Source organism: Typha angustifolia, chromosome 2 (assembly GCF_048772165.1).
Source record: "Typha angustifolia cultivar Huaian chromosome 2, ASM4877216v1, whole genome shotgun sequence".
NCBI classification, from domain to species: Eukaryota; Viridiplantae; Streptophyta; class Magnoliopsida; order Poales; family Typhaceae; genus Typha; species Typha angustifolia.
Window position 1 is genome coordinate 9172078 of NC_133240.1, and position 24355 is coordinate 9196432.

General features: G+C 38.4%; 4 protein-coding genes across 4 annotated transcripts; all 4 read right to left on the bottom strand.

Annotated features, from left to right (window-relative positions):
- Positions 1-137: 137 nt before the first annotated feature.
- On the bottom strand, positions 138-3830 carry LOC140772231 (uncharacterized). The gene is made up of 2 exons (XM_073114206.1): positions 3577-3830; positions 138-1666 (listed from the first exon to the last, which is right to left on the bottom strand). Exons 1-2 carry the CDS (start codon positions 3667-3669, stop codon positions 491-493), a joined length of 1269 nt encoding a protein of 422 aa, XP_072970307.1. The 5' UTR covers positions 3670-3830; the 3' UTR covers positions 138-490.
- Positions 3831-6066: 2236 nt separating this feature from the next.
- On the bottom strand, positions 6067-9598 carry LOC140776999 (ATG8-interacting protein 1-like). The gene is made up of 3 exons (XM_073120902.1): positions 9445-9598; positions 7680-8530; positions 6067-6450 (listed from the first exon to the last, which is right to left on the bottom strand). Exons 2-3 carry the CDS (start codon positions 8511-8513, stop codon positions 6346-6348), a joined length of 939 nt encoding a protein of 312 aa, XP_072977003.1. The 5' UTR covers positions 8514-8530; positions 9445-9598; the 3' UTR covers positions 6067-6345.
- A 474-nt stretch (positions 9599-10072) lies between these two features.
- On the bottom strand, positions 10073-11506 carry LOC140768069 (protein SRC2 homolog). Its single transcript, XM_073108161.1, has one exon. The coding sequence runs from the start codon at positions 11333-11335 to the stop codon at positions 10337-10339; it is 999 nt and encodes a 332-aa protein (XP_072964262.1). The 5' UTR covers positions 11336-11506; the 3' UTR covers positions 10073-10336.
- A 1016-nt stretch (positions 11507-12522) lies between these two features.
- LOC140768078 (puromycin-sensitive aminopeptidase) lies at positions 12523-24345 on the bottom strand. Its single transcript, XM_073108172.1, has 34 exons — positions 24244-24345; positions 23966-24070; positions 23288-23383; positions 23153-23191; positions 22730-22870; positions 21318-21393; positions 21037-21113; positions 20348-20461; positions 20199-20273; positions 19802-19909; positions 19505-19717; positions 19348-19409; positions 18802-18829; positions 18639-18725; positions 18510-18535; positions 18121-18184; positions 17935-18015; positions 17757-17804; positions 17645-17663; positions 17473-17477; positions 17337-17348; positions 17182-17238; positions 16882-16991; positions 16724-16804; positions 16150-16333; positions 15153-15301; positions 14927-15065; positions 14701-14847; positions 13928-14009; positions 13673-13848; positions 13481-13591; positions 13278-13394; positions 13061-13132; positions 12523-12805 (listed from the first exon to the last, which is right to left on the bottom strand). The coding sequence occupies exons 2-34, from the start codon at positions 24041-24043 to the stop codon at positions 12725-12727; spliced, it is 2955 nt and encodes a 984-aa protein (XP_072964273.1). The 5' UTR covers positions 24044-24070; positions 24244-24345; the 3' UTR covers positions 12523-12724.
- Positions 24346-24355: the final 10 nt, after the last annotated feature.

Consider the following 24355-nt stretch of genomic DNA (forward strand, 5'->3'; position numbering starts at 1 on the left):
GCTTGGATCGAAACAAATAGTCGAGTTATTCTCCATCTACTTGATTTAGATTTAAAGATTGGTTGACTTTTATGGATATTCATGTAAAATTAAGAGTTTTAAAAGGTATTCAAGCAGAGGGTGTTTTTGAGGGTGGTGCAAAAGAAAAATAAAAACCTTATTATATATTTATATTCAAAACAACCAGCCTGCACCCACCAGATATATTACATGATCCTTAATACTATTCGAGTAACAGCAGGAGGACTGAAAGAGTATTACAACATACTACAGATCTAGTAGCAAGAGAAAAACAAAGTCCTCCCTCATTATTATCTAGTGATAAAGATCAAGGCTGTTTCTAAATTCAGCAAATGATCAAGTTAATCTCATCTACATCAACCATCCAAGATATCTGATTCCAAGTATAATTGCTCCATGGACCAGGAACCATGAATCCAGCAGGGGCTCTGGCTCACCGTCATATATGTTATGGGAGTAGAATGACAGATTAGCTAACTCCTTGTTGCATGGTTGGGAAGAAGGTCCAGTCCTTTTGATGTTCGTCCTTTTGAGGTTCGACTTCTGTTCCAACGACCTTCTCATTAGCCCACCAGTCAGAGCCAACGCTAGGCTCTGCAGAAGCCCCGTCGGAGTTGTCAAATTTGAATTCTTTAGCTGCTGAAAAGAAAAGAGGTCTTGCTCTCTCAGGCAAGTCATGGTAGGATTCGTCTACACAAACTCCACTTCCCTTGATATTGTTAACTCTGAAACTGTCAGTACCAAAAGAAACCTGCAAAGATTCTGAAGTAGCTTCACCTGAGCTTGCTGATCTCTTCCCCAGACAGCGGGCAACGTCTTCAGCAGTCAACTCAAATGATACTCTCTGATCCACAGCATATTCACCGTTCTGTGACCTGCTGGTAGAGTCTACCATTGGTGCAGCTGCTGAGATCTGGCCATCCAAAAGTGAACCGCCGTTACGAGCATGTCGAGGCGCCAACTTCCGCATTGCAATTCCTTCAGCACTCAAGATCTTTGGTGGTTCAGCTATGGGGAACGAATGGAAGGAGCCACAACCAGAAGATTGGAACTCAAGATCAGGGAAAGGGGATGAAGTGCCAGAACAAGCTGAGCTTGGTGATATGAGGTGACCTATTGGGCTTCCTGGGTATAACTGGTAGGACTGAAACTCATTGCCATCATTCTTGCAGTTAGTACCAAGAGAACTCAAAAGTTTTGCAAATGGCACCTCCGGAGATGAGGGGGTTGTCAGATGCACTTGTTCTGGTGGGGGAGTAAAAGGAGCAGTAGAAGGTTCAGTTGTGAAGTTAGAGAAGCCAGGCGGGGAAACTAACTGAGTCTCATGGGCATAGGGCCCAATAGCAAAGATTGAAGCCGGGCCATTGGGGGAATATGAATTAGCTGAAAGAGCAGAAAAGGATAAAGGTACTGCAGGTGACTGGGCGGATGAGGACGTTTCTGATTGGAGAAAGGAAGCTGGAGAGGAAGGAGGTGCAACAAATGGAAGCACCAGTGCTGGTGGATGGTTGGGGTGTTCAACTGCAGATGCATCTGATCTTGGTAATGTCTGTTCAGGAACGAGGACCGCATGGCTGATGCGCCTGCCTTGTTTGTGAGACCCAAAGCACCAGTACAAACTGAAAAAGTTTGCCCATCTTCTCCTCTGCAGAAATCATCAAAACTGATGATAATACAAACATACACAAAAATCCATCTAGTTAAAATAACAATATATTCTTAAGGTAAGTATGAGGCAGTCTATAAATTCCTTCCAGCATATATAATCGAACAAATTTACCCACATCTATCACTTCAAAAAAAGTTCAAAGTATTTATATGAATTTATGAATTCAACCTACATTAATTTTGAGCAAGTTCAGTTCTAAGTGGACCTGAAAGTTCCTTTTCTTTGCCTAAGCATGATAATTGACAGTTCTACCCAAGACAATAGTAATGAAAGAACTGTGGAAAGGAAACCTGGACTCTTTCATATACAAACTAAATCCAATTCAACTGCGAAAAATCAATCTCACAGTTGATAACATTGGTAGAAAAAGCAAATAAGATTATTCTATAGGACACAATAAATGATAAATTCAGTGTTATGTTACACAATCAAATTTTTTTTAAAAAAAGTAACATGCTGGGCATAACAATAGTCAGAGATTATAATTCTAAGCTAGTAAATGCACAATGCCAAATGCTTCCTATATTAGATAGGATATCATGATTCATGAAAACCCAATTCAAAGAAATCCAGTGAACATAATATCAATACCAAACAGCCTGTTCAATAGCCCTGCTAAGTGCAAACTTCATGCCATCGCTGAGTAATATACTGCAATCTTCAATTAAATACATACAGTTGTACATCTGAATGACATTACTATCTACAAATCAAGCTGGAGGAGCACATACAGTACATTGTGAACATTCCTGAAGAACTACATCAAAAAGACTTAATCCATTTCATAAAACTTTCCAATTATAACATTGTTTCACACTTTGCCAACATATTCTTAATTTGAGTTCAATATCATAAGGTATTACGGTATTACCAATCCTTTTCTTTGTTCTTTGTTTGATCTCCAGAAAAATAAACATGAATTTGGAAACTCTAGCTGATCTTATATAATCAATTAAAGCATCACAAAATAACTGAAAGCCAAAGATAGCTTCCAATTTCTTCCGCTCCACCAAGGTAACATATTTCAGAACTGTGTTTCACTTCCCACATTTAGCAAACCAACAATCAACTTCTTTTCCCAAAACTGGCACTCTTGCTGCAAAAATTGCTCATCAGCTAGACCACTAATATTCTCACACTTGACAAATTCAGAGTTTCATAGATGTACTTCCACCAGCTTCCTTTGGAGGTGATGGATGACTGATACGTAGAGCTGCACCCTTTATTTAAGAAGAATTTCTCTGGCAAAGGCTACCACAGCTCTTTGTAATGACCTTCCTCTTGTTTTCCTCTGTGTTTTCCTTCACATTACTCTCACTCTCTAACATCTCTGGATTTTCCACTAATATAATCTCTGAACTTTTGCTTCAAGCGGACTTTCTACAATGTCGTATCTATGCTTTACACATCGACAACTTCAGATGGCATCATAATTTTGTAAGGATGGCAGAAAATAAATTTCTTGGATAGCATATATTAGCTTTTGTTTAGGATTTCTGACATCATGGATTCATGATCCAGGCCAAAACCAGATAATTCTTTAAATATAAAAAATTGAAATCTTATAAAACAACGATCCAGAACTAAGAAATTCATCTCCATCGACTATTCCAAATGGATCACATCGATTTAGACTTTGACCTGGACATTTTGGGGCCAATTGAATCCTCTTGCGATAATTACCGACCAAATTAGCAGAAATGGTTCTCTTTAAACACGATCATAAGCACGAAAACACTATACATAAGTAAATAAAAGAAGTCACTTTTTCTTATCAATCCACAAACTTTTAACCTAGTCAAGCACGACTTCACACGAAACAACATACAGAAATAACGAAAAAAAAACAGTTAAAGAATTAGAGCAGGAGAGAGTTGAGTACCTACCGGAACAGTGACTTGCTGAACCCTACTCTCAGCGGAAATTATCGCCGCCGCCGCCGCATTCACCGTCTCCACGCTATTATTTACTCCCCTCATCACCTTCCCCTCCCGAATCAAAACGAATCCAAGTCGAAAACCCTAATAAATTATCTCCCTCAACTCCCACAGCGAAAACGAGAAGCCATAGACGTAAATCTCCGAAATCGACGCAATTGTCCTCGAGAGTAGAGATAAAACCCTAGAATTATTCTAAGCATTTGAGATAGATTACTTATTTGAAGGGGAATCTTAAAATTCTCTCTCCTTCACCACGAAGGTCAAACACGCAATTAGTTAGGTCGACGGGGGAATGACTTAATTACGTCGTTTGCCACTCGCGTAACTACTACGTTAAGCTGTGGGAATCTAAGGCGTCCAACGGGAGACTCCGCCGAATGGACGGCCACGATGGCTGGTCAGCTCGAAGAGCTGGAGGAGCACGGTTTGGTAAATAAGCAGAAAGACAGGGGCGTCTTAGTAAAGCGAGGTCGAGCGAAAGGGGGGCTGCCACTCGTGCGCCTGATGACGTAATAATCCGCCTCGGAAGTCACGCTCTCTCCACTCGATGGAAGCTTACGCCCGCCATCCCTTCGTGCGCACAAGTGGGGCCCACTTACGGCCAACCTAATAATTAGTTTCTCTTTTCTTTTTCTTTTTAAAAAGAAAAAAGAAAACCAATAATTTAAAGTGACGATAGAAATCACAATACGGTATATATATATATAGAATATCAAATGATGATAATTCTAATAATGCACTCTCATCCATTCTATCATAGGGTAGTAATTGGATGTTTTAATTCCATTCAGTCCGACGAGATCTCCTGTTGCTTGGTATAATATCGATTTTGGAATATGCACTCTCATCCATTCTATCATAGGGTAGTAATTGGATGTTTTAATTCCATTCAGTCCGACGAGATCTCCTGTTGCTTGGTATAATATCGATTTTGGAATCAATAATTTCTATTAAAAAATAAAGTGGTGGCGTTTACTTTAATCCAAACTACAAAGCATGGCTTTTGACTTGAGACATAAACCTCTCCTCTCAGTGTTGTGTGTTAGGTGCACATGAATATAATTCTCAGGACCACAACACTGTTACTAGATATAGACCAAAGAATGGGACTTTTTATGACGCCTTATATTTAGTCCTAACAGTAAGTAATTGTAATTGGGTGGTGTGTCTCAATCTATACTAACAACTAGTGTCTCATGGTGAGGTGTTAGCCGCTGCTCCATGAACTAAAATTCTTGCAATAAACACTCGAAGATTGTGATTTTGATGAGGTTACTCTGAGTTTTTGAAGAAAATTAAAGCTAAAACAGTCCTTCCCCAGTGTGGTAGATGGGATTAGTCAAGCATAATTAATATTTTTGTTCCCTAATTAATATTTATTCTTGGGCCCCTTGAGGATTTGGATGCAGCCAAACGGCAGTGTCATATCAATTAGGGACTGAAGACCTAATTCTAACCTAAAATGCTGCCCATGCGGATAGGGACATCAGGATGGTAGTAAGCAAACAGGTTATGCAATGAAATAGAATAGGATCCTAAAAGTTCATATTAAGCTGCCACTTAAGACATCCATTTGAACTTGGTGTCATCTATTTTAGGTTACATCAAAGTACACATGGGTGGATTATGTCAAAGTTAATCAACTTAGTTTTCACATGAATCTATCCACATCTCTACCTAATTATTGCCTAGCTTTATCTAACCAAAGTAGCATTTGATGCAAAGAAAAAGCACCTTGTTATTCTTGTATTTTTCAGGATAAGACCATTAGGCAAGTAAAAACCACTAGTTGATAGCAACTAGGAAAGCATGGTTTTTGAGGCCTACATGGCACAAGCCATGGCAGACATCTCACATGCTGCTATTGAGACCCAAGTGGAGGAACCAATTATTTGATTGATTTGGTGCCTTAAGAAGGAATCATTTGCCCAGGAATCACTCAGCTATATGTCTATTATACCAAGGAGGAGATATTGGTATAGCACCTCTATCAATTGCTTATGTGAGGATATGAGTTCAGAACTTTACTATGCACCTGAAAACTTTGCAGTGAAATTGGCATGCAGCTTAACTCACTAGTATACGAGATATCATGTTTGTGTACATGGAGAACAAAAATGAACCAGCATGGTGAATTATATAAAATTTGCAACAGATAAAAAGCAGGCCCTTCCAGATCCAGATGCATCTGCAAATATTCAGTCTTATCAACTTAACTGACCAACAGTTTTCAAGGCTTCATTCAGTTAAAGCAGGCCCTTCCAGATCCAGATGCATCTGCAAATATTCAGTCTTATCAACTTAACTGATCAACAGTTTTCAAGGCTTCATTCAGTTAAAACCATCAGCAACTCTCAGCTGAGGCAACCATATAAAAATCATCAGCTGGGTCAATCATATAAGTATCATCAGCTAAATTCATGAGGCCCTTGGGAATTTATGATTTAGACAGTACTTGGAATAATTATTTAAAAAATATTTACATATAATAATAACAAGGTCAGAGTCCATATTTACAATACCTGAGCTCACAACATCATGTGAAAACATAACAATATCTTCTAATTAAAGTCAACAAACTATAGCAGTTTTCATAATCCACCAAGCATGAAATAGATACAATTGGCAAGCCCTTCACAGCCCTGCAGAAATTTCTCTTTCCCTGCTTTCACCTGATATTTTTCGTCAACATCATCATCATCAGCAACAGACACCTTATTGGCCAAATGCTGCATCTCCACGGATCAAGGGAGTCCGCTGGTTCCCAGCAATCAAAATGCTTTTAAACCGGCTAAATGGTCCCATCATAAAGCTCACCTTCTGTCAGCATAACAGAATTGTGTCAGCAAATGAGTGCCAGTGATGCGAGTCATTGATTGCAGTAATAACGTTAGTCATGCATTCAAAGAAAAATGTACGACCAAAGGAACACTAATGTAATATGTCCTAAATCTTGCTGCATCTATATACAGATATGTGGAGAAACTGAGGGTAACCCATTATAGCTGCCATCTATTGCCCAAATTCTCATGCTGTCAAAGGTCGCATAGTTTTGATGTACAAAAGTTGACACCAAAGCTATCATATGGCAAGTTCAAGTCACTGAAAATGCTACTTCAGGAAAAAAAAACTAAAAGAGTTTGTTTCTTTAAACAATACTTATCACCCGATGAAAAGAACATATGCTGCAAAATTAGAAGATACCATAGTGTAACTGCCACTAGAAAGAGATACCAAACAGAGTGACACATGAAGTGTTTGCTGATCACAGGAAAGAAACTAGGATTATATATTCTATTGCCATCAAAATGTCAAGAACTAACAGTGCAATATCTCTTGCAGGATTCTATTGCCTGAAAATTTTGGTATCCCATGTTAGAAATTCAAGAAGTACAGTGACAAAATCAAAGAAACAGAAAATTCAGCCAACAACAAAAATGGCAGTAATCTATCTTAGATAGTATACCTAAAGAAAATTATCGACCATTCAATCAAAAGAAGACTCTACCCCTAGAACTACAGCTATTATGAAGCCAACAGTTAGAAGCTACAAGGGGAAATGACAGGAGTCAGGCGCAAATTCACGTTCAATTGGATGGCAATTTCTATCTCTAGATCCCAGGGTCCTAATGTGCATTCCTCACCACAATAATAATGCATTTGTATCTCCAACATATCCAAAGAAAATGGGCAAGGTTAACTTAAAGCCTGAGCAAAAGACACTTAGGAGTATAATCATCATTGGTCGTGCCACAAATTTTAGGTTGCACCTAAGACAATGGTTGTGCCTTTGACCTAGGCTAGGCATTACATGTGCGCCTTGGAGCATCCTCCAACCTAGAGGCACCTTTGCGTCGCATATTATAATCAATTGTCATTCTAGCTGGAAAGCTATTGAACGTTAGGTGGATATACCGAGAAAGCATTATACATATCGATTTAATTTATAATAAAAAGAAAAGCAATCAAACAACAGTCCACTGACAAAAGGATATGAATGAGACCTTGGAATTAAAACTCTAGATAATTCTTAATAGAGCTCAAGATACCTCATTGTTGACGTCAAACTGCAGTTTAATTTGCTGAAGGTGCAACCTTTCTCTTTGCCATCGTTTCCCCAAAACTACAATACCCACTAAAGCAGCAGCCACAAAGACTGACCAGAATGTGTTTGCTTCTTTTGCATTATTATAAAGAATTACAGCCTGCCTCTTCCACCAAGCTTCACAGGGAAGGTCAGAGCTCTCATTTCCATCATCTTCCTTTGGAACAGAAGCATCAATAGAATCCACAGGAGAATCTGGACTTGCATAACAAGGACTAATGGGTTCAACAACACCAACACTCTCACTAGCATGAACTGACCTGCTTATCTCTGATTCAACATGAAAAGACTCAAATCCAGAAGAGACAAGCATAACTTGTTCTTCCCCAACCAAGTTCAACCCTTGCAAAGTTTTGCCATCTCCAAACTCCATCTCACCAATGGAGAGGCTCTTTTCCTTGTCAAAAAACTGAATCCCATGTAATTCATCATCAGATTTACTCTTACAACTTTCTTCACAGGTTTTCTCTGCTTCATAAACTCCCATTTCAGCAGAGAAGACATCTTGTTTACAGACCTCATTCTGGACCTTCTTGCAGTCAGTTTCTACTAGAAGGTTCGTGTGTTCATCAGTTGGTAATAGGAAGTGACTGGACATGAACATTGCATCAGAAGATTCATGTCCTTTTGCAACATTCTCAGAATCTTTATTCTCATCTAATTGCTCAAATCTTTTGGGGCCAGGAGAAGCAGCATATGTGGATGCAGTGAGAGACACAACCTCCCAGTCATTTCCTCGGGGAGAGATCTCCTCAGCTTCTTTCTTATTGTCAGTCATCTTTCAGAACCTATCCTCTGAGACAATGATCAGGCATATCAAAGATAACACTTGAGAAACACTAGGAAAAAAAAAACAAGTACTTTTTTTCTCCTGCCCAACTCACTTAGCAAAAATAAATACAACTAATTTCTTTTAACACAAGCACTGTGTTTTGTTTCTTAAAAACAGATAATCTATATTCTATCAAATAAACATTTAAGGATGAATTAGGCCCAGATATCAAAAAATAAATTAGATCTTTTAGTAAATACTAGGTCGGCATGCTTCTTGCCTAGTAAGGGCAGAGAGAAGCAAATTAAAAGACATAAATTACTTCACAAACTAAAAATTTAAAGAACACCCCAATACAAAAGGAAGTCCGGCAAACTAGCATGGAAAGTATACAAAGCGAGCATTAGAGGAAACATGTGTACATCCAAATGATTGCATCTCGGAAAATAAGTTTTAAAGTGAAACATATTAACTATTAAGATGTATCATAAGTAAAGCACAGGTTTTAAACTCCAAAATGAAGTCCAAAAGGTCAAATCCACTCGTTTCACTAGCTTCATCCATAAGGAGAGGTACATACACAGATAATGGATGGAATTAAAATTTGATCACAATAATCTATGCAATAAAGAAACAACTAAATCTAATCCTACAGAAAATTGGATCTCCTCAAAACAGAGAAATTCTACCACTAAAGTAGACCAGCAAGATTACTACCAGATCATAAATGAATCACTTTAGACAACCTAAAAGCACCCAAATCGCCAGATGAGCCGATTCAAAGACGCATCCCAGCACTAAATTACGATAGACCAAACCGTACATCATGAGAATAAAACCCTAAGAGGACCAAAATCCAGGAGAAATAAACTAAAAAAACGAAACTGCAGATCCATCAAACATCCAATTTAACAAATCTTAAAGTTCAGAAGATTACCTAACAGACCCGATCTCGCAAGCGAAAGATGAGAAGGAACAGAAACCCTCGAGTTCGTTTCCTCGAGAGCTCGCGAAGCGAAGAAATCGTGCGAACAAAGCTAAGGAGATATCGAGGTGGCGTTTTATTATAGCAAATGTACCGTAACTGACTCGACCGGTATTTCCCCGGTAAGGTTACCGGCTATCGACGGTCGAAAGCGTTTACAGAAATGGGCCGTAATTTTTGGGCTCGGTGCGATGTCCAAGCGGTTCCTACTTTAACCCTCATTTTAGCTTATTATTTTTCTCAAATAAATCGCAAGCCTGTTAATTAATGATAGACTAGACAAAAAAAAATCCAGTAAACATCAATAATGTTTATAGAAAATTTGAGCTTTTGACCCTTTTCATATGCAGTAAAACCCAATTACTGGACTATGATGGTAGAACTATTTCATACTCTTCCTTTTGAAGGTTTCGAGGTTGCTTCTAAACCTAACGTAGATTAGGACATCTTAGTTTGTCTTATTTGCATGTATACGAAAAAGAAAAGTAAATTTAAAATGATATATACGGATAGAATATTTTAGGTCGATATATATATAAAGAGGAAATGCTATGCTTTATGATGAAAGTGATGCTATCTTGGCATCCGAAAGCAATATACAGACTCGAGGATTATTCTTTGTCGAAAGTCACAAGCATCTCAATAGTTCTTATAGACAGGAGGAATGCATGTCATATGACAATAACTCCTACCTCATTCAACCAAACCTTATCCTTGGGTGAAAAAGAAAGAGGAATCCTAAATTAGCAAAGCATTCAATAACACTCTCTTAATTAAACAACCAATTTCCAATGTCCAGGCTCCATAAGATGACAAGTTTATTATTTCCTCCATTTCGAATCTCTCAGAAGTCATCACCTCCGTAGTCGCCAAATCCTCCGTCGTCGTATCCGAGATTGTCCTCCACCTTCTCCGCCGCATCGTCCGCGATCTTATCCTCCACGTAATCAACCCCCTCTGCTAGCGCCAGCCCTCCCAAAACCCCCGCCGCCGCCCCCACCGCCAGCCCCGTCCCCATCCCAAACTTCGATTTCTTCTCCTTCGCCGGCGCAGATCCATACCCCGATGTCTGCCCGTACGGCGCAGATCCATACCCCGATGTCTGCCCGTACGGCGCAGATCCATACCCCGATGTCTGCCCGTACGGCGCAGATCCGTACCCGGACGCCTGCCCGTACGGGGAGCCCCCGTACTGGTAGCCCGCCGACGCCGGCGCGGGAGGGGCATAGGGGTACCCGGCCGCCGCCGACGCCGGCATGGGAGGGGCGTAGGGGTACCCGGCCGCCGCCGGCGATGGTGCGGGAGGAGCGTAGGGGTACCCGGCCCGCGCCGGCTCACTGTAGCCGTAACCGCCGTAGGAGCCCTCACCGCGGCGATCCGGAGCGGATTGGGCGTAGGGCTGCGGCGGCGCGTAGCGATCGTAGTACCTCGCCGGCTGCTTGATCGTGATCTTGACCTCGAGCTTTCCCTGGGGCCTCCCCGAGGGACGTTTCAGCTTGAGGCTCCGCGCCGACTTGGCGCCGACGCCCACGTCGTCGAGGACCTCGCGGATCGGGATCCGCGCCGAGCCGACGAGCGGCTTGACGCCCTCGGCGGCTTTGGCGTGGACGACGTCGACGTAGAGTACCGCTTCCTCGAGGCGGCGATCGGGGGGGAGGGGGATGGAGAGCTTCTCGTCCCAGACGGGGCTGACGTCGTTGTCGAGATCGGCCTTGGTCGAGCACTTCGCGCCGCCATCAACCCACGCCACGGCGTACGGCTTGAGATCGCCGTGGCGCCAGTTCACGTTCTTGAGGTCGCGCGCCGAGCCAATCGTGATCTCCACCTCATAGCGTGAGCCCATCTCTCTCTCTCTCTCTCTCTCACACACACACACACACACACGGAGAACTGGAAAAAGAGTTGAAGTGCAACGAAGGATGGAGGAAATTTAAATGTTGTTCGTATTATTTGGATCAGACGCTAGAGTTATAGATAATAACGAAAATGCCATCGGTAGTTGGTGATGGATTAACATACTGGGGAAGGATTCTACTGGGGAGGCGGAAAGACTAACAGATATTACTGGTGGGGTTGGGAGTGGATACTGAATTGGTCACCGAAATGTTTCAAAAATTTCGAACAAATAATGGATGCTTATCAATGAGTAGTTTAAGTACATAGCTAAGCTACTTGGGTTGGTAGTTTAATGTAATCGACGTAGTAAGCTTAGGTGAGAGAAGACTATAGGCTGCAGAGTAATAGGAATCGAAATGAAGGAGATTTATGGACACTTACATCGACTAGAGAATCAGATTTATTATAAGGATAGGCTTCGGGAGAGAGAGTTTACCCAATTCGACCGGTGAACATTGGGACGGTAATTGCGCTATCTCTCAGGAGAACTGAGGGCAGAATAGGAGAGAGAAGAAGTGGGATCGCTTAGCAAGCGCTTGTTGACTGAGTCAACGTTCACAGCGGATTCGGTGGGATGAGAACGTTGACTGCTGATTGTTGGTGACGTAATGGATAAAGCGTTAATGGAATAGATTTATATGGGCCCTCAAATGCAGTGAACATATCGACTTTCTGGTAATTAGAACTTTTTTTAAAAGATAACTCTTTATACATATAAATGGATTAGATAATTGAACCTAACCCTCACTTATAGAATTAGAAAAAAAAAATTTCATATTCTAGTATAGCAAATATATATAACCATTTATTTCAATACTAGTTTATTAACACCCTACTGTTCTTTTCCCTTCCATCTATTATTTTTCTGAAGTAGATCAATCAATCCTGCAACAATTAAAACCTCTATCAAGAGCTAATAAAACTCGACCTTGAGCTGCAATGGTAACCTGAGAACCATTTATTTGGATAGAGCACCTGATCATTTCATTGGCGCAGGACAAATCCAACTTCATAATTAGTTATCTCACAATTTCAATTGAGGTGTTTAGAGTGGCTATGATAAAATGTTTATACTTATGATTTATGGTTCCCACTGTTTCTTTGAAAAAAAATAATAATAAACAGCAACTTAAGTAGAGGTGCAACACATAATCGGACTATGAATTGTCCGCTATAAACAAGATAAAGTCGCATACCAATATATCATTCTTTGTTCTTGCCGCAATGTTTCTGTGGGAATGTAGGTTAACTTACATGCTAAGCTTGCATATCTCATTGCTATAACTGTATAAAGATAGTAACAATGCCATCACAAGTTGCATTTCCCGAAGACCTTTTATGCTGCCAAGCTTTTAGAGGCGATTTCATAAACATTCTCAGATAACCCGTTTGCCGAGATTATCATCTCAAGCTGTGCCTGTAAAACAAGATGATGTAGAGTTAATTATCACAACACTTTAAAACATGCGCACATGCCCAAAATTAATTTCCTCTTGGGAGAACATTGATCCAGGTCTCCGTACTTTATTTCATCTCAATATTTAGATTGAAGTTCTATTAACTTTCCTAATGATTTTTGGCACAGGCAAGGAAATCACTGACGTTAACAGAAAATGGCATAACATAAGAGGCAGAGCTGCTGAGGCATATTATCTTGAGAATAACAAATCACCTTAGCAAGATTTTGTCTTGTCTCATCAAAGCGCCGCCATCTTGAGAAGGCTGACACCATGCGAGAGGCCACCTGGAATCAATTCAATAGGAAAGAGGCACCAAGTAGTAAGAGGTTATTGAATAGCAAGGTAAAGGACCTCTCCAAGAACAAAGATAGCAGGATAATATACTAAGACCCATTTTGGCACTTCTGAGTTCTGTACTCCTAAACAAACCTGAGGGTTTAGTTTGTCCAGTTGCATCACAATGTCACCCAAAAACTTGTAGCCCGATCCATCTTTTGCATGGAAGTTAACAGATGATCCACAAAAGCCTCCAATGAGTGAGTACACCTGAATCACAAGCAAAAGTGGTAATGTTGGTCCAATCAAACTGCCTAAATGGCCCAACAATGTCTATTGTAATGGGCATATCTTACCTTGTTTGGATTGCGCAAGTCAAAGGCAGGGTGAGTCAACAGCTTCTGGACATTAGCAACATTCCCAGGAATGTCTGACATAGCTTGAAGAGCAAACCATTTGTTCACAACCTATAAAATCAGGACAGAAATTTAAAATGAGAAAATCTTTGCAGAGAGAAATGTCATTCAATATATAAGCAGTATTCTTACCAAGAAGTCATGCTGCCACTTCTCATAGAAATCAGAGAGAACATCATCGCGGACTTGACCTGGATTTTGGGCTAAGGCTGCTAGAGCAGCAAACTGCTCAGTCATGTTGGTAGCAGACTTGTACTCATGCAAAGCAAGTTCAGTAAGCTCTGGTTCGTCGAGTGATGAAAGATAGACTGTATGTAATAACGGATAAAATATATTAGGTCTAAACTATTTCATTCCCATGCTTGAATATACAATGAAATAACATACCTAGACAGGTATTTTTCAGAGCCCGACGAGCCATATTAGGATGGTTGAACACATATGATTCAGAACTTCTATTACTTGTAACCTGCGAGTAACAACAATTCAAGTCAAATTTAGAAAGGGGAGAGAAATATAATCATCACTCCTATAAAGATGAATTAGGCAATAAACCTCAAAACACAAAGAATGACTACTGATCAATGCACATGAAAGAACAAAAGGCCAGTATTGTTTCCATCAAAGGTAATCATCTGCAATTTTACTTAAGCTCATTATTGAATCCTCCTGGGTTCTCACAAAATCCTCCTATGAGAATAATGACAAAGTGGCGCAAGTGTAATGTATTCGTTAGAGAAGAGAGCACTTAAAGAATAAACTATTAAGGTGTTCAAGATATTTGTCAGACATTTTATTATAGACTTAGAAGTCAGGACTGAAGTCAGTTGCAACTGGCAGGCATTTATTAAAGTTGGGAATAGCCATAGTATGAGATTCACTGATCAATGGATCACATATAATGAACTAGGGATTAGCGCATATGGAGTGTGATTCACAAACGGTCAGGTTAGTAACTCTTATTTAGAAATGGTATCACTATAAACATCATGCTTTTGTACGATCCAGAGAATTACAGATGCAGACTACATCTAACTACCACTAACGTAATTAATAAGATGACTGACTACAGATACATGCAAACCAAAAGTTCTTATCACTAATCCAAAAGAAAGGAAAAATAAGGAACAATGAAAGCAGAAATCAGCAAAAAGACTTACAGCAGCAAGGAATTCTTTTTTAAGTTGGAGGGCAAGCTGCTTTTTAATGAAGGTACGAACAGCATGCACCGAATCAGGATCTGCAACAACCATCATGTCCATGATCTCCCCTTCACCAGGCAAAGTAATTGCCTTTGCAATAAATTCCTAAGGATACCAAATAATTTAGCCACATCAGCAAACTTGATTTGGAGGTATGAAGCTTACAACAAAGAATTAACATTACTTTATCTAAGCTTGAATTGCAAAGGATGCTTCTGAGACCCTCAACAAAATTTGGATTCAGAACCAATGGTTTATCTTGCTGAAAGTCAGCTACAAGACTGAGCATCAGTTTCCGTGCCAATACTTGACCAGCCTCCCATCTAAAGAACATTTATACAAAGAAATTTCATTAAAATTTTAAAATAAAATAATTTATTGTATTAAGGAAAAGATATAATCAGTCCCACCTGTTGAACTCATCAGAATCATGTGCAAGTAAGAAAAACAGATCACTGTCCGTCAGATCGGAATCAAGACGAATAGGAGCACTATAACCCCTCAAGATTGACGGAATTGGCCGCTCTGGTACATCAGAAAACACAAACTCTTCTTCCTTCTGCATAACACATAGGCAAGTTCCACAAACTTAAAGAGCAAAGTATTGGTATCTCTTAAGCTGCTGCCTCAATTTTAGTCAGAAGAGAACAAGTGGATTGGTAGGCTCCAGTAGTATCTTTTACGTTACGAGAATAATTGAAAGCTATCTTCTTATTGAGCTTTAAACCTTATTTAGCTTGTTACCCCTCATCAACACATACTGTAAAAGTTGGTAAGTAGGACTCAGCACCAACGAGTTCACATCATATAGCACCAGAGAAATTAAACCTTACTATCTAAGCATCCAACATAATATGTCCAGTTGGTAAGAAGCAGCAAACTCTCATCTTGATGCTGATGCATAGAAGTTATAATATTACAGGTGTTTTTCCTAAAAGGTATAAATTGAATCTCCGACGAGTCAATTCTTCTTAACAAAAGTTACCTGAAGTTATAAAAGGGGAATACTCATCTAGTAAAGTGGTAAACCAAATGACAAAGAAAAATAGATCAAATGTTAAAAAAAATAATAATATTAAGATCACTACGTGCAACACTGCTCAACCAGTAGAAAGGTCAACCACATGACAAAGAAAAACAGATCAAATGTAAAAAAAAAAATAAAACTGAATCTTCAAATCACTATTTGAGTATTTTCAAATGCACAATGTTGCACGCCCTACAGCATATATGTTGGCTCCAGACCAGGAGCGCAGTTTGGATAGTTTTAGTAAAGTGATATTTATAAACTGTGCCAATATTTCAAGGATGTCCACAGAAGGTACACCATGTAGAGGAGCATTTTTGCAATCTAAGGTAGAAAAAAGTTAAGAAGCAGAACTCCCTAATCCATTATAAATTCCTGACCTTTTTAACTTGAAGCACTGTTGTGAAGACAGGTTGATTTCCACATTTGACTGTCTGCAGCATTCCATCATTGTAAACAGAAGTGAGGGGCATGTCTTTTCCAGTAGAGTCAAGGAGCCCAACAGCAACTGGTATGAACATTGGTTCTTTCACTTGTTGCCCAGGAGTTTGAGGCACATCTTGACTGGTAAAGTCAGGCAATTAAAACAAGATGGCCAATAATATTTAAGCCACTGAAGTGACTTTCATATCTCTGACATGTGATATAGAATAATAGAACAATGTGAAAGATACTATGTGCCAGAGGAAGGAAATTAACTCACATGAATTGAGACATGCAAGTGGAAATTAGAAAATATATCAACAAAAATCAAGTTGTTGAGAAATAAGCAGATAAAGCATAAGACAAGCAGAAAGCAGGAAAACTAAAGATGCCTGTATCATTATAGTCATAAAAATGGTTACAATTGTGCCTATAAAAAAATACCTTGTGAATTGGAAAAATTATTCACAGAAACAGACAAGAAGAATGGGCTGTGGATGACAGAGAAGTGACCAAGAGATTAATGAATACCTGAACTTCAAACAAAATGTTCGTGCATCAGGATCATAAGAAGAAGTAACTTTAACGCTAGGCGTCCCAGCTTGAGAATACCTGTTGTGTACATCTTTCCCAATAAGAACAAATTTGTCGCAAGTTGGAAAAGAAAATGAAGAAAAGGTCGCTACTACCATAATAGAAAGTTCGCGAAGTCTGCATCATTTGCATCACGCATAGCAGCAAAAAAGTCTTCGCAGGTCACGGCTTGTCCATCATGTCTTTTAAAATAAAGATCCATTCCCTGAAGTATCATATAAAGTCAATGGCCAAGAATCAGATAACAAAGAATTCTTTGTGCAAAATAAATCAACATTAGATTTGATATGCATTTAATTGTACTTTACATTAGAACAGCATGGTTAGTAGAATTTGTAAATCTAAAAATATCGACCAATCATACAATGAAGGTCTTTAGGAATAAAAGTATGTACCTTTCGAAATCCTGAACTCCCAAGCAAAGTTTTGTACATTCTAACAACTTCAGCACCCTATATACATGTAAAGGACATCGTCATACTTTATGGTACATATAATTCTAGTTCAATGAAATAGAAAGGAACTGATGTAACAGATGAGTCAGACGAACCTTCTCATACACCTGCAATGAATACAACCGCAGCCATGAAATAAATGAGCCATCATGAGTTCAGATAAAGAAAAACAAATGTCAAACAAAGTGCTACACCGACATGGTTGGAAAAGGAAGAGGAGAGAAGACATACCGTCACTGTAAGTGCAGCAAGACAGGATAGTAAACAAGATTCATCAAAGGAACTCTCATGTTGAAGACAAGTAAGAGAAACAAAATAAAGAAAGAAAAAGTCATTAAATCTTGTGCTGATATTAAAGGCTTCATATATAATTCTATGACATTAAACAAAGAGCGGCACCAACCAGTGTAGAAGTTGTCCATCTGCCAATGGATAAAAAAAGCACATCAAATCCCATGATTTCAGCAGAAATCAATGAATTGCTAAATCTTTCCAAAGGATATTCAAATGATTACCTTAATGTATGAATGTGGCCGAACAGGGTGTGCCATCGGACCAGCATCCTGAAAGTAAAAGAACACCATCAAGAAGAAACCATTAGCCCAACTATTTGGGGGCAGGACAAAGAGTCCCAATGCACAAGGCTGTGATATTTTCAGAGCAGATAGAGGATAACACAGAAGAGAATAGAACCTGCGGAAATTGGTAATTTCGAAGTCTTGAGACATCAGCGATCCTCTTAACTGTGCGGCTTCCCATGTCAGATGAAAACTCCTGCCAAACTCTTTTTTATCAGAAGAGTAAACCAGGCATCTACAGCACTACAAAATCATAGAGGAATAGTATGATGTGCAAACAAGATACTAGAGAAAGCATAACCTGATCTCTAAAGACAGTTAGTCCTTCTTTTAGACTTAGCTGGAACCAATCACGACATGTCACTCTGCAAAAGTATCAGTACTCAAAACATTTTAGTTATGCATTTGGTATTAATCAAGCAACTATATTGAAAAGCCTACTCTAGTAAGAAGGTTGCCCTGAATCAGGACGCTGTAAAAGACAGCAAGATTGGCTTATGGAAGTCTATGCTCACATATTATCCACATATACAAGAATTTAGTTGGATTTACAGTATCCATAACTATGATGAGAATGGGAAAAATGAGCAATCACACATATAAGCAGACACAAACTAAAGATATAGATCTGATAAGAGAGACCGCAAGGATAGTATATAACTATATACATAAAATACTAACTGTCAATACCTGTTACCCGTCCAGTTGTGGAAATACTGCACATTAACCAGGTCAAAAACCATATTAGCATCAATCCAGAAATATAGGGAAGTAAAATATATTGCATAGTCGAAGATTCTTGTCTACAGAAAAATCTACCTCATGGCCAATCACTCCCAGAATCGCAGCATAGTCTCCATCTGAAGCAGTTTCAGGGGATGCCAGTACAAGCTTTGAGTTAAATAACTGTCGAGTTGTATTTTAAATGCCCTCAGTAAATTGTAAGACATGGAAGTAGGTTGATAGTTTCAGAAATTCTTACATTCAGGCTTTTGTTCTCCATGGCCCCCCTGAAAACAATAAAACACCAAGTTTCAACCATCTGCGTCTTCCTAACAATAAAATATTGTGCAGCTAACTATTTGAATCTTATACCAAGGAACATGAATAGGAGGATACCAATGCTAATTAACCCACAAAATGTTTATTATTATACTCTTATTTCTAAGAAACTTGGTTATAAGCTAGACCAATTTAATCACATGGGAACTCTGTAAATTCAACCTATGTTGAGCATAATACAAAACTGGTGAACTTTCACCACCGACCTTCCAACATTAAAATTAAGTTAAATAAAATTAAGGATTGATATATTAATGAATTAATAAGTGTTTTAAGCAAGCTACTCTCAGTAAAAGCACTCCTTTTATATACAAACTAAGGGTAACATGGCACTGACAATATGTTAATGTTATACGTTTTTAATAATCTTCAGGATCAGTAGAAGTATCACAACAACATAACATTATCTCTGTCACCTAGAATGATAAAGCTTACAATATGCTAGTGTAAATATAGCAAATCTTACATGTTAAAATCAGGAACAGCAACAATGTTGAACAAATTGAGATCATATTCGAGACCAAATACCTGTTACATGATAGAAAGGCAGAAAGTTGCATCAGAATCTAATAATGGCAGTAAACTATAGCAGAAGTACAAACATGAAAAATAAAGAGACTAACTTCTTCATCCCACTTCATAGCTGCCTTTAGAGAGTACATAGCATGAGCAGTTTTTGGTACATCCTGTGCAGGGGTCCAGATTCTCAATATTACTTTCCGGCCAGAACAAGTCACAAATTCGTCATCTCTGCTTTCTAATTGACCGGCAACTAATGCAAACAAGTAACTAGGTTTCTTGAAGGGGTCTTCCCAGAGAGCATAGTGTTTTCCATCCTGCAGATTATAGGACAGTTTATTGCAAGGTAAAACTGTGTTACTTGAAGGTTACCTTTATTTCATACTTCATATTGAATTTACCTCAAGATCCCCTTGCTCTATGAGATTCCCATTCGACAACAATACTGGATAGAGTGTTTTATCAGCTTCAATTCGACAAGTATATCTTGCCATCACATCAGGGCGATCCTGACAAAGCAATGATAAGTCAAAAGAAATTGCCATAATTTTATCAGCTTCATAATTTCATGCCGACAGAGAAAATGGTTAATCAATTAAATTCACTTCTGCTTGGGTGTATAGTTCCTGCTTTATTGCACAAGTCACTGGCAGATGTAAACCAAAACAAGCCAACTAAATAAATATCACATGCAAACTGCAAAGTGAGCTCGATGGTATGCAATATCCTTCTATAAGCTAGAGATATTGATGGCATGACTAATGTTCACATAGTAGCTTTACAATTAGCAAGCATTACCTGATAAAAGGTAATTTTCCGAAATCCTTCAGCCTCACATTGGGTACAGAAATTGCCGGAGGACTTGTAAAGCCCCTATGAATGAAGTAGAATATCAGTATTCAAGTTCAGAGTTTTGAGTCCAAGAAATATAACATTATAATTTGTACCTCCAATGAAGTATTGTTTTGGGGATATATCTCTGTGACAATTTCCAGCTTAAATGCACTAGTGGGCGGAGATGACAGGGTCAAATGATGTGAATCTTGTTTATATTCTGCATTCTACATAAAATAAAAGGAGACAATAAGAACACTTCAGATAACAAGTTGATTATTTACTTCATGTAAAGCTAGAATAAAGCATCTTTCGTTACAAATTTAGTGAACTCATCATACCAGACATGACAGTGTCTGTTATGCAATCTGGTGAACTCATCATCATAGGCTTAACATTAAAAATGATCATTTTACTGCTTCCACATACAAAGTGAGAGACCTTATTTAGAAAGCAGAATACACTACCTAGCTGATAATGTCCAGGTACATATGATGATCAATGCCCCCTTATGTTAGTTCAAAAATGTTGAATTCTATCAATTTAATCAATTCGCTGCGTGCAGCAACCAGCGTGTGGTTGGAGTAAATGATAAGGCAAAGATTTACTCATAGGTGTACAATACAAATATCATGAATTATCCTAAAATACATTTTTTAAACATCTCTCTGGTCAAAATAGCAGGTCAACTACTGGTTCTAATTACAATTACTTTCAATTTTTATAGCACTACAAGAAAAAATGCAAATCTTTTACTTGTAAAGACTAAAAAGGAATCGCACAACAGTTTTAAAACCACTACCTTCAGCTCCTTGCCATCAACTTTAATTGATAACAGCTTAAGATCATGCCCATGAAGAACAAGCGGACAAGAAATACCTGGTAGGAAGAAAGATAATAAGACCATTTTCTAGAATTGACTTCAGTTGTCATAAAATTTTTGACATTGGATTATCAAGAATGAAGAGACATAAAACAGTTCAATAAGTATCACTTGAACCTGCTAATGAACCCAAGAGTCCTGGCGATATTGAGACAAATGATCTAAAGAAATCCTACCGCTGAAAAGAGAACAATATTTACCTTCAACTCTGGGGAAAACATATATTTTCGATGATACTATGGTTTTATCTTCACCAAGTTGGAATCCCAAATCCACCTGTACAAATTTAAGATTCAAATAGAAAATTAAGCCGACCTAGAATTGTTATAACAAATTAGAAGGACCAATAAGTCAACGATGAACATAAAGAAAAGTATCAGACAATTCGATATAGTTCCAAACCTCCAGTATGTAGTCCAAACTCAAGATAATGGCAAGATACACTTGTGCTGATCAATGTGGTTAGGCAGTTTTAATTATTGATCAGCTGTGCTATGCTAACTTAAAGTAGGATGGAATTCATGTTTAGGATGACATCACCCAAATCAGAAGCCAGACCAAACCAAGGAGGCAAGGCAAAAACAGAATTTGCATCAAAGTATCATTTGATTAATTATGTGTTTTCTCCAAGGATGTATCTAGCATGTCCTTATAATAATTTAAGTATTTGTGGAAACATCAACAATTTGCATGAGTGCAAATAAACGCATAGATCTCATTTCCTAAAAATATTTCAGTAATAATGTCATGAAAAAGTTGATGGCAGAGCCCTGTCCCATTCTGAGGTCCCAATGCTGGTGCACAAGCTTTTGCTAGTTTTTGCCTACCTCCTAAAGGCAATCTTGTTGATCCAAAGAAATTGGCAGGCAAATCTTATCAAATTACTGTATATCTAGATTCTCTGCCATGTTTCTTCATGAGGACGCAGGACAGATTCACAGAAATACTCCTGACAGAAAAGGTGGAAAGCCAGTCATCTTAGTGGCTAATGTCAACATGGTGGCCTGGCATAAAGGGTCCATATAACTTTATACAAGAAAAATCAAGTCTCCCCAGGTTTTTGGAGAGCTCTCCTCCAACATAGATTTAGTATTCTTGTTTTTAGTTTTGTTGATATAGGTTTCAGCTAGAAGAAAGATGAGCAACCCCAAGAGTATTATCGAAGCAAAACTTGAAGTGAAATAGTTGCCTTGATATTCTCATGTTTCACAAAAATTTGGACCCATCAAAGCAACATACAGAAAAAATAATAAAGAGCTAGAAACCCCATCTGGGATAAAGAAAGAACACAAACCCACATCAATAATCAAGATCCAAGAACAAAAATAGGCTGCTCGCATACAGGTGAAGATACATAACAGTCATACAGCATCATAATAAAGAAAATGAGTCATCACTTGTCTTCTTAGATCAGTCAAGGATAATAGAGGCATCAACTAAGAATATCCAGCTACTGTGTCAAAGAAATAATCAGGCTTCATGTAATCCTTCAAGATTCAAGTAGCATACAGGTGAAGATACATAACAGTCATACAGCAACATAATAAAGAAAAAGAACCATCAGTTTTCAGATAGAGGATAAGAGAGGCAGCAACTAAGAATATTCAGATACCGTGTCAAAGAAATAATCAGGCTTCTTGTAGTCCTTCAAGAAAATCTCCTTTGGAGTATCCATTTCAGGCCCTTCAGTTTGAGCAGGTACTGGTGTTGTTGCAACTGAACAAATTAACTTCTTGCTCACAAACTTAACATTCTGGAATAATAGCATGAAATCAAGAGGTCAACAGAAAAATCACCATAGTTAAGCTAGATTAGACAATAAATGTTAAAAGGTGAGGTACACTTCCTAATAGTAACGTGATTCCCATGAAAGGTGTATAATAAAATACTAAAGCAAGTAATGCCACTAAGTGAAGGAAAATAGCCTAAGTATCCTCTAAAGAAACATCATTTATCTGCCATTAATGATCAAAATTTTGAGAAATTTTAGAAGATTGCCAATTGAAAGTGATAAAAAAGATGCAAATAGACTCACATGCGAAGATGGGGGAAGCAGAGATGTCCTTCTTATATCCTACATTCAAACTGAGTAAGATATATGCCAAGTTACAATACAAAGAGAAAAGGAATGCCATGGCCAACAAAAAAAAAAGAAAAGAAAGAATTTAACCTCCTTCCTTGTGGTTAAGGAATTGCTAGAGTAATCCTTTGTCGAGTAATTCTTTATTGACGAATCTATAGACAAGCTTCGCCGTGTATGATGAAACTACAAATAGTAACAGAGAGAACTATAAGTAACGTGGATTAGTAATAAAAGGACATTTCATAGGAAGGCAGAAAATCAAACAAATTTGAGGATCTAGCAATCAAGATGCAGATAGTTACAAAAGCACGCAATAGAAAATATCGGCATTTCAGAAGTTTCATGATAGTTACAACTTAAAAACACTAAGGAAGTATTTCTTCTCAAAGTACATATATTACACAAATTATTCTGAGCCTACTTCTGACATACAAAAAGAAATGCAACAAAAAGGACATTAATAAAACCTTTTTTCCTACATATAACAACTTAAACTACAAATATATCAATAACAAGTGAGTCTAGGCGCCTACATTCAACAAGAAAATAATCTAATTCATGCATTCTTTCAAATCAGCGAAGATACTGATTACATCAGACCTCAAATTAACTCAGATTTCAAACAATCATATGTGCTACCTAAGGACAAGTATAGCATAAATATCCCAAAAAGCACCTCGCAAAACCAGCGCAAAACTTTTTTTAAAAAAATGTCCATTCAACAAGAAATTCCATAAAACCAACTAAATGGGTTCAGATAATCACATGAAATGATGAGAACATTCCCAGAAATCCTGTCGTTACCAAACTCGAACCTTTGCACGGAACTATCAAACGGGCCATTTCGGATGAAACCCCGGTCACCTATCTCTGGTAGAAAGAATCGAATCATTCCCCATAATTACACAAACAAACAGAAAAGAAGGCAGAAACGATCCAAAAGCGTAAAAACTTCGATCGAAGCGTCACAGCAATGTCATGAAACAAAATTTGATGAAAAGTTGTTATAATAGACAATCGATAACATCTTGGAAACGAGATACCTCGATCGCACTGCGTAGAACGAGGAGATCTTTTCCAAGTAATGGTAGTAGCGGAAGAGATAAGAAGAGGGGTTTCCGAAAAGCTCAGCAACTGGATGGGGGAAAAAAGGCT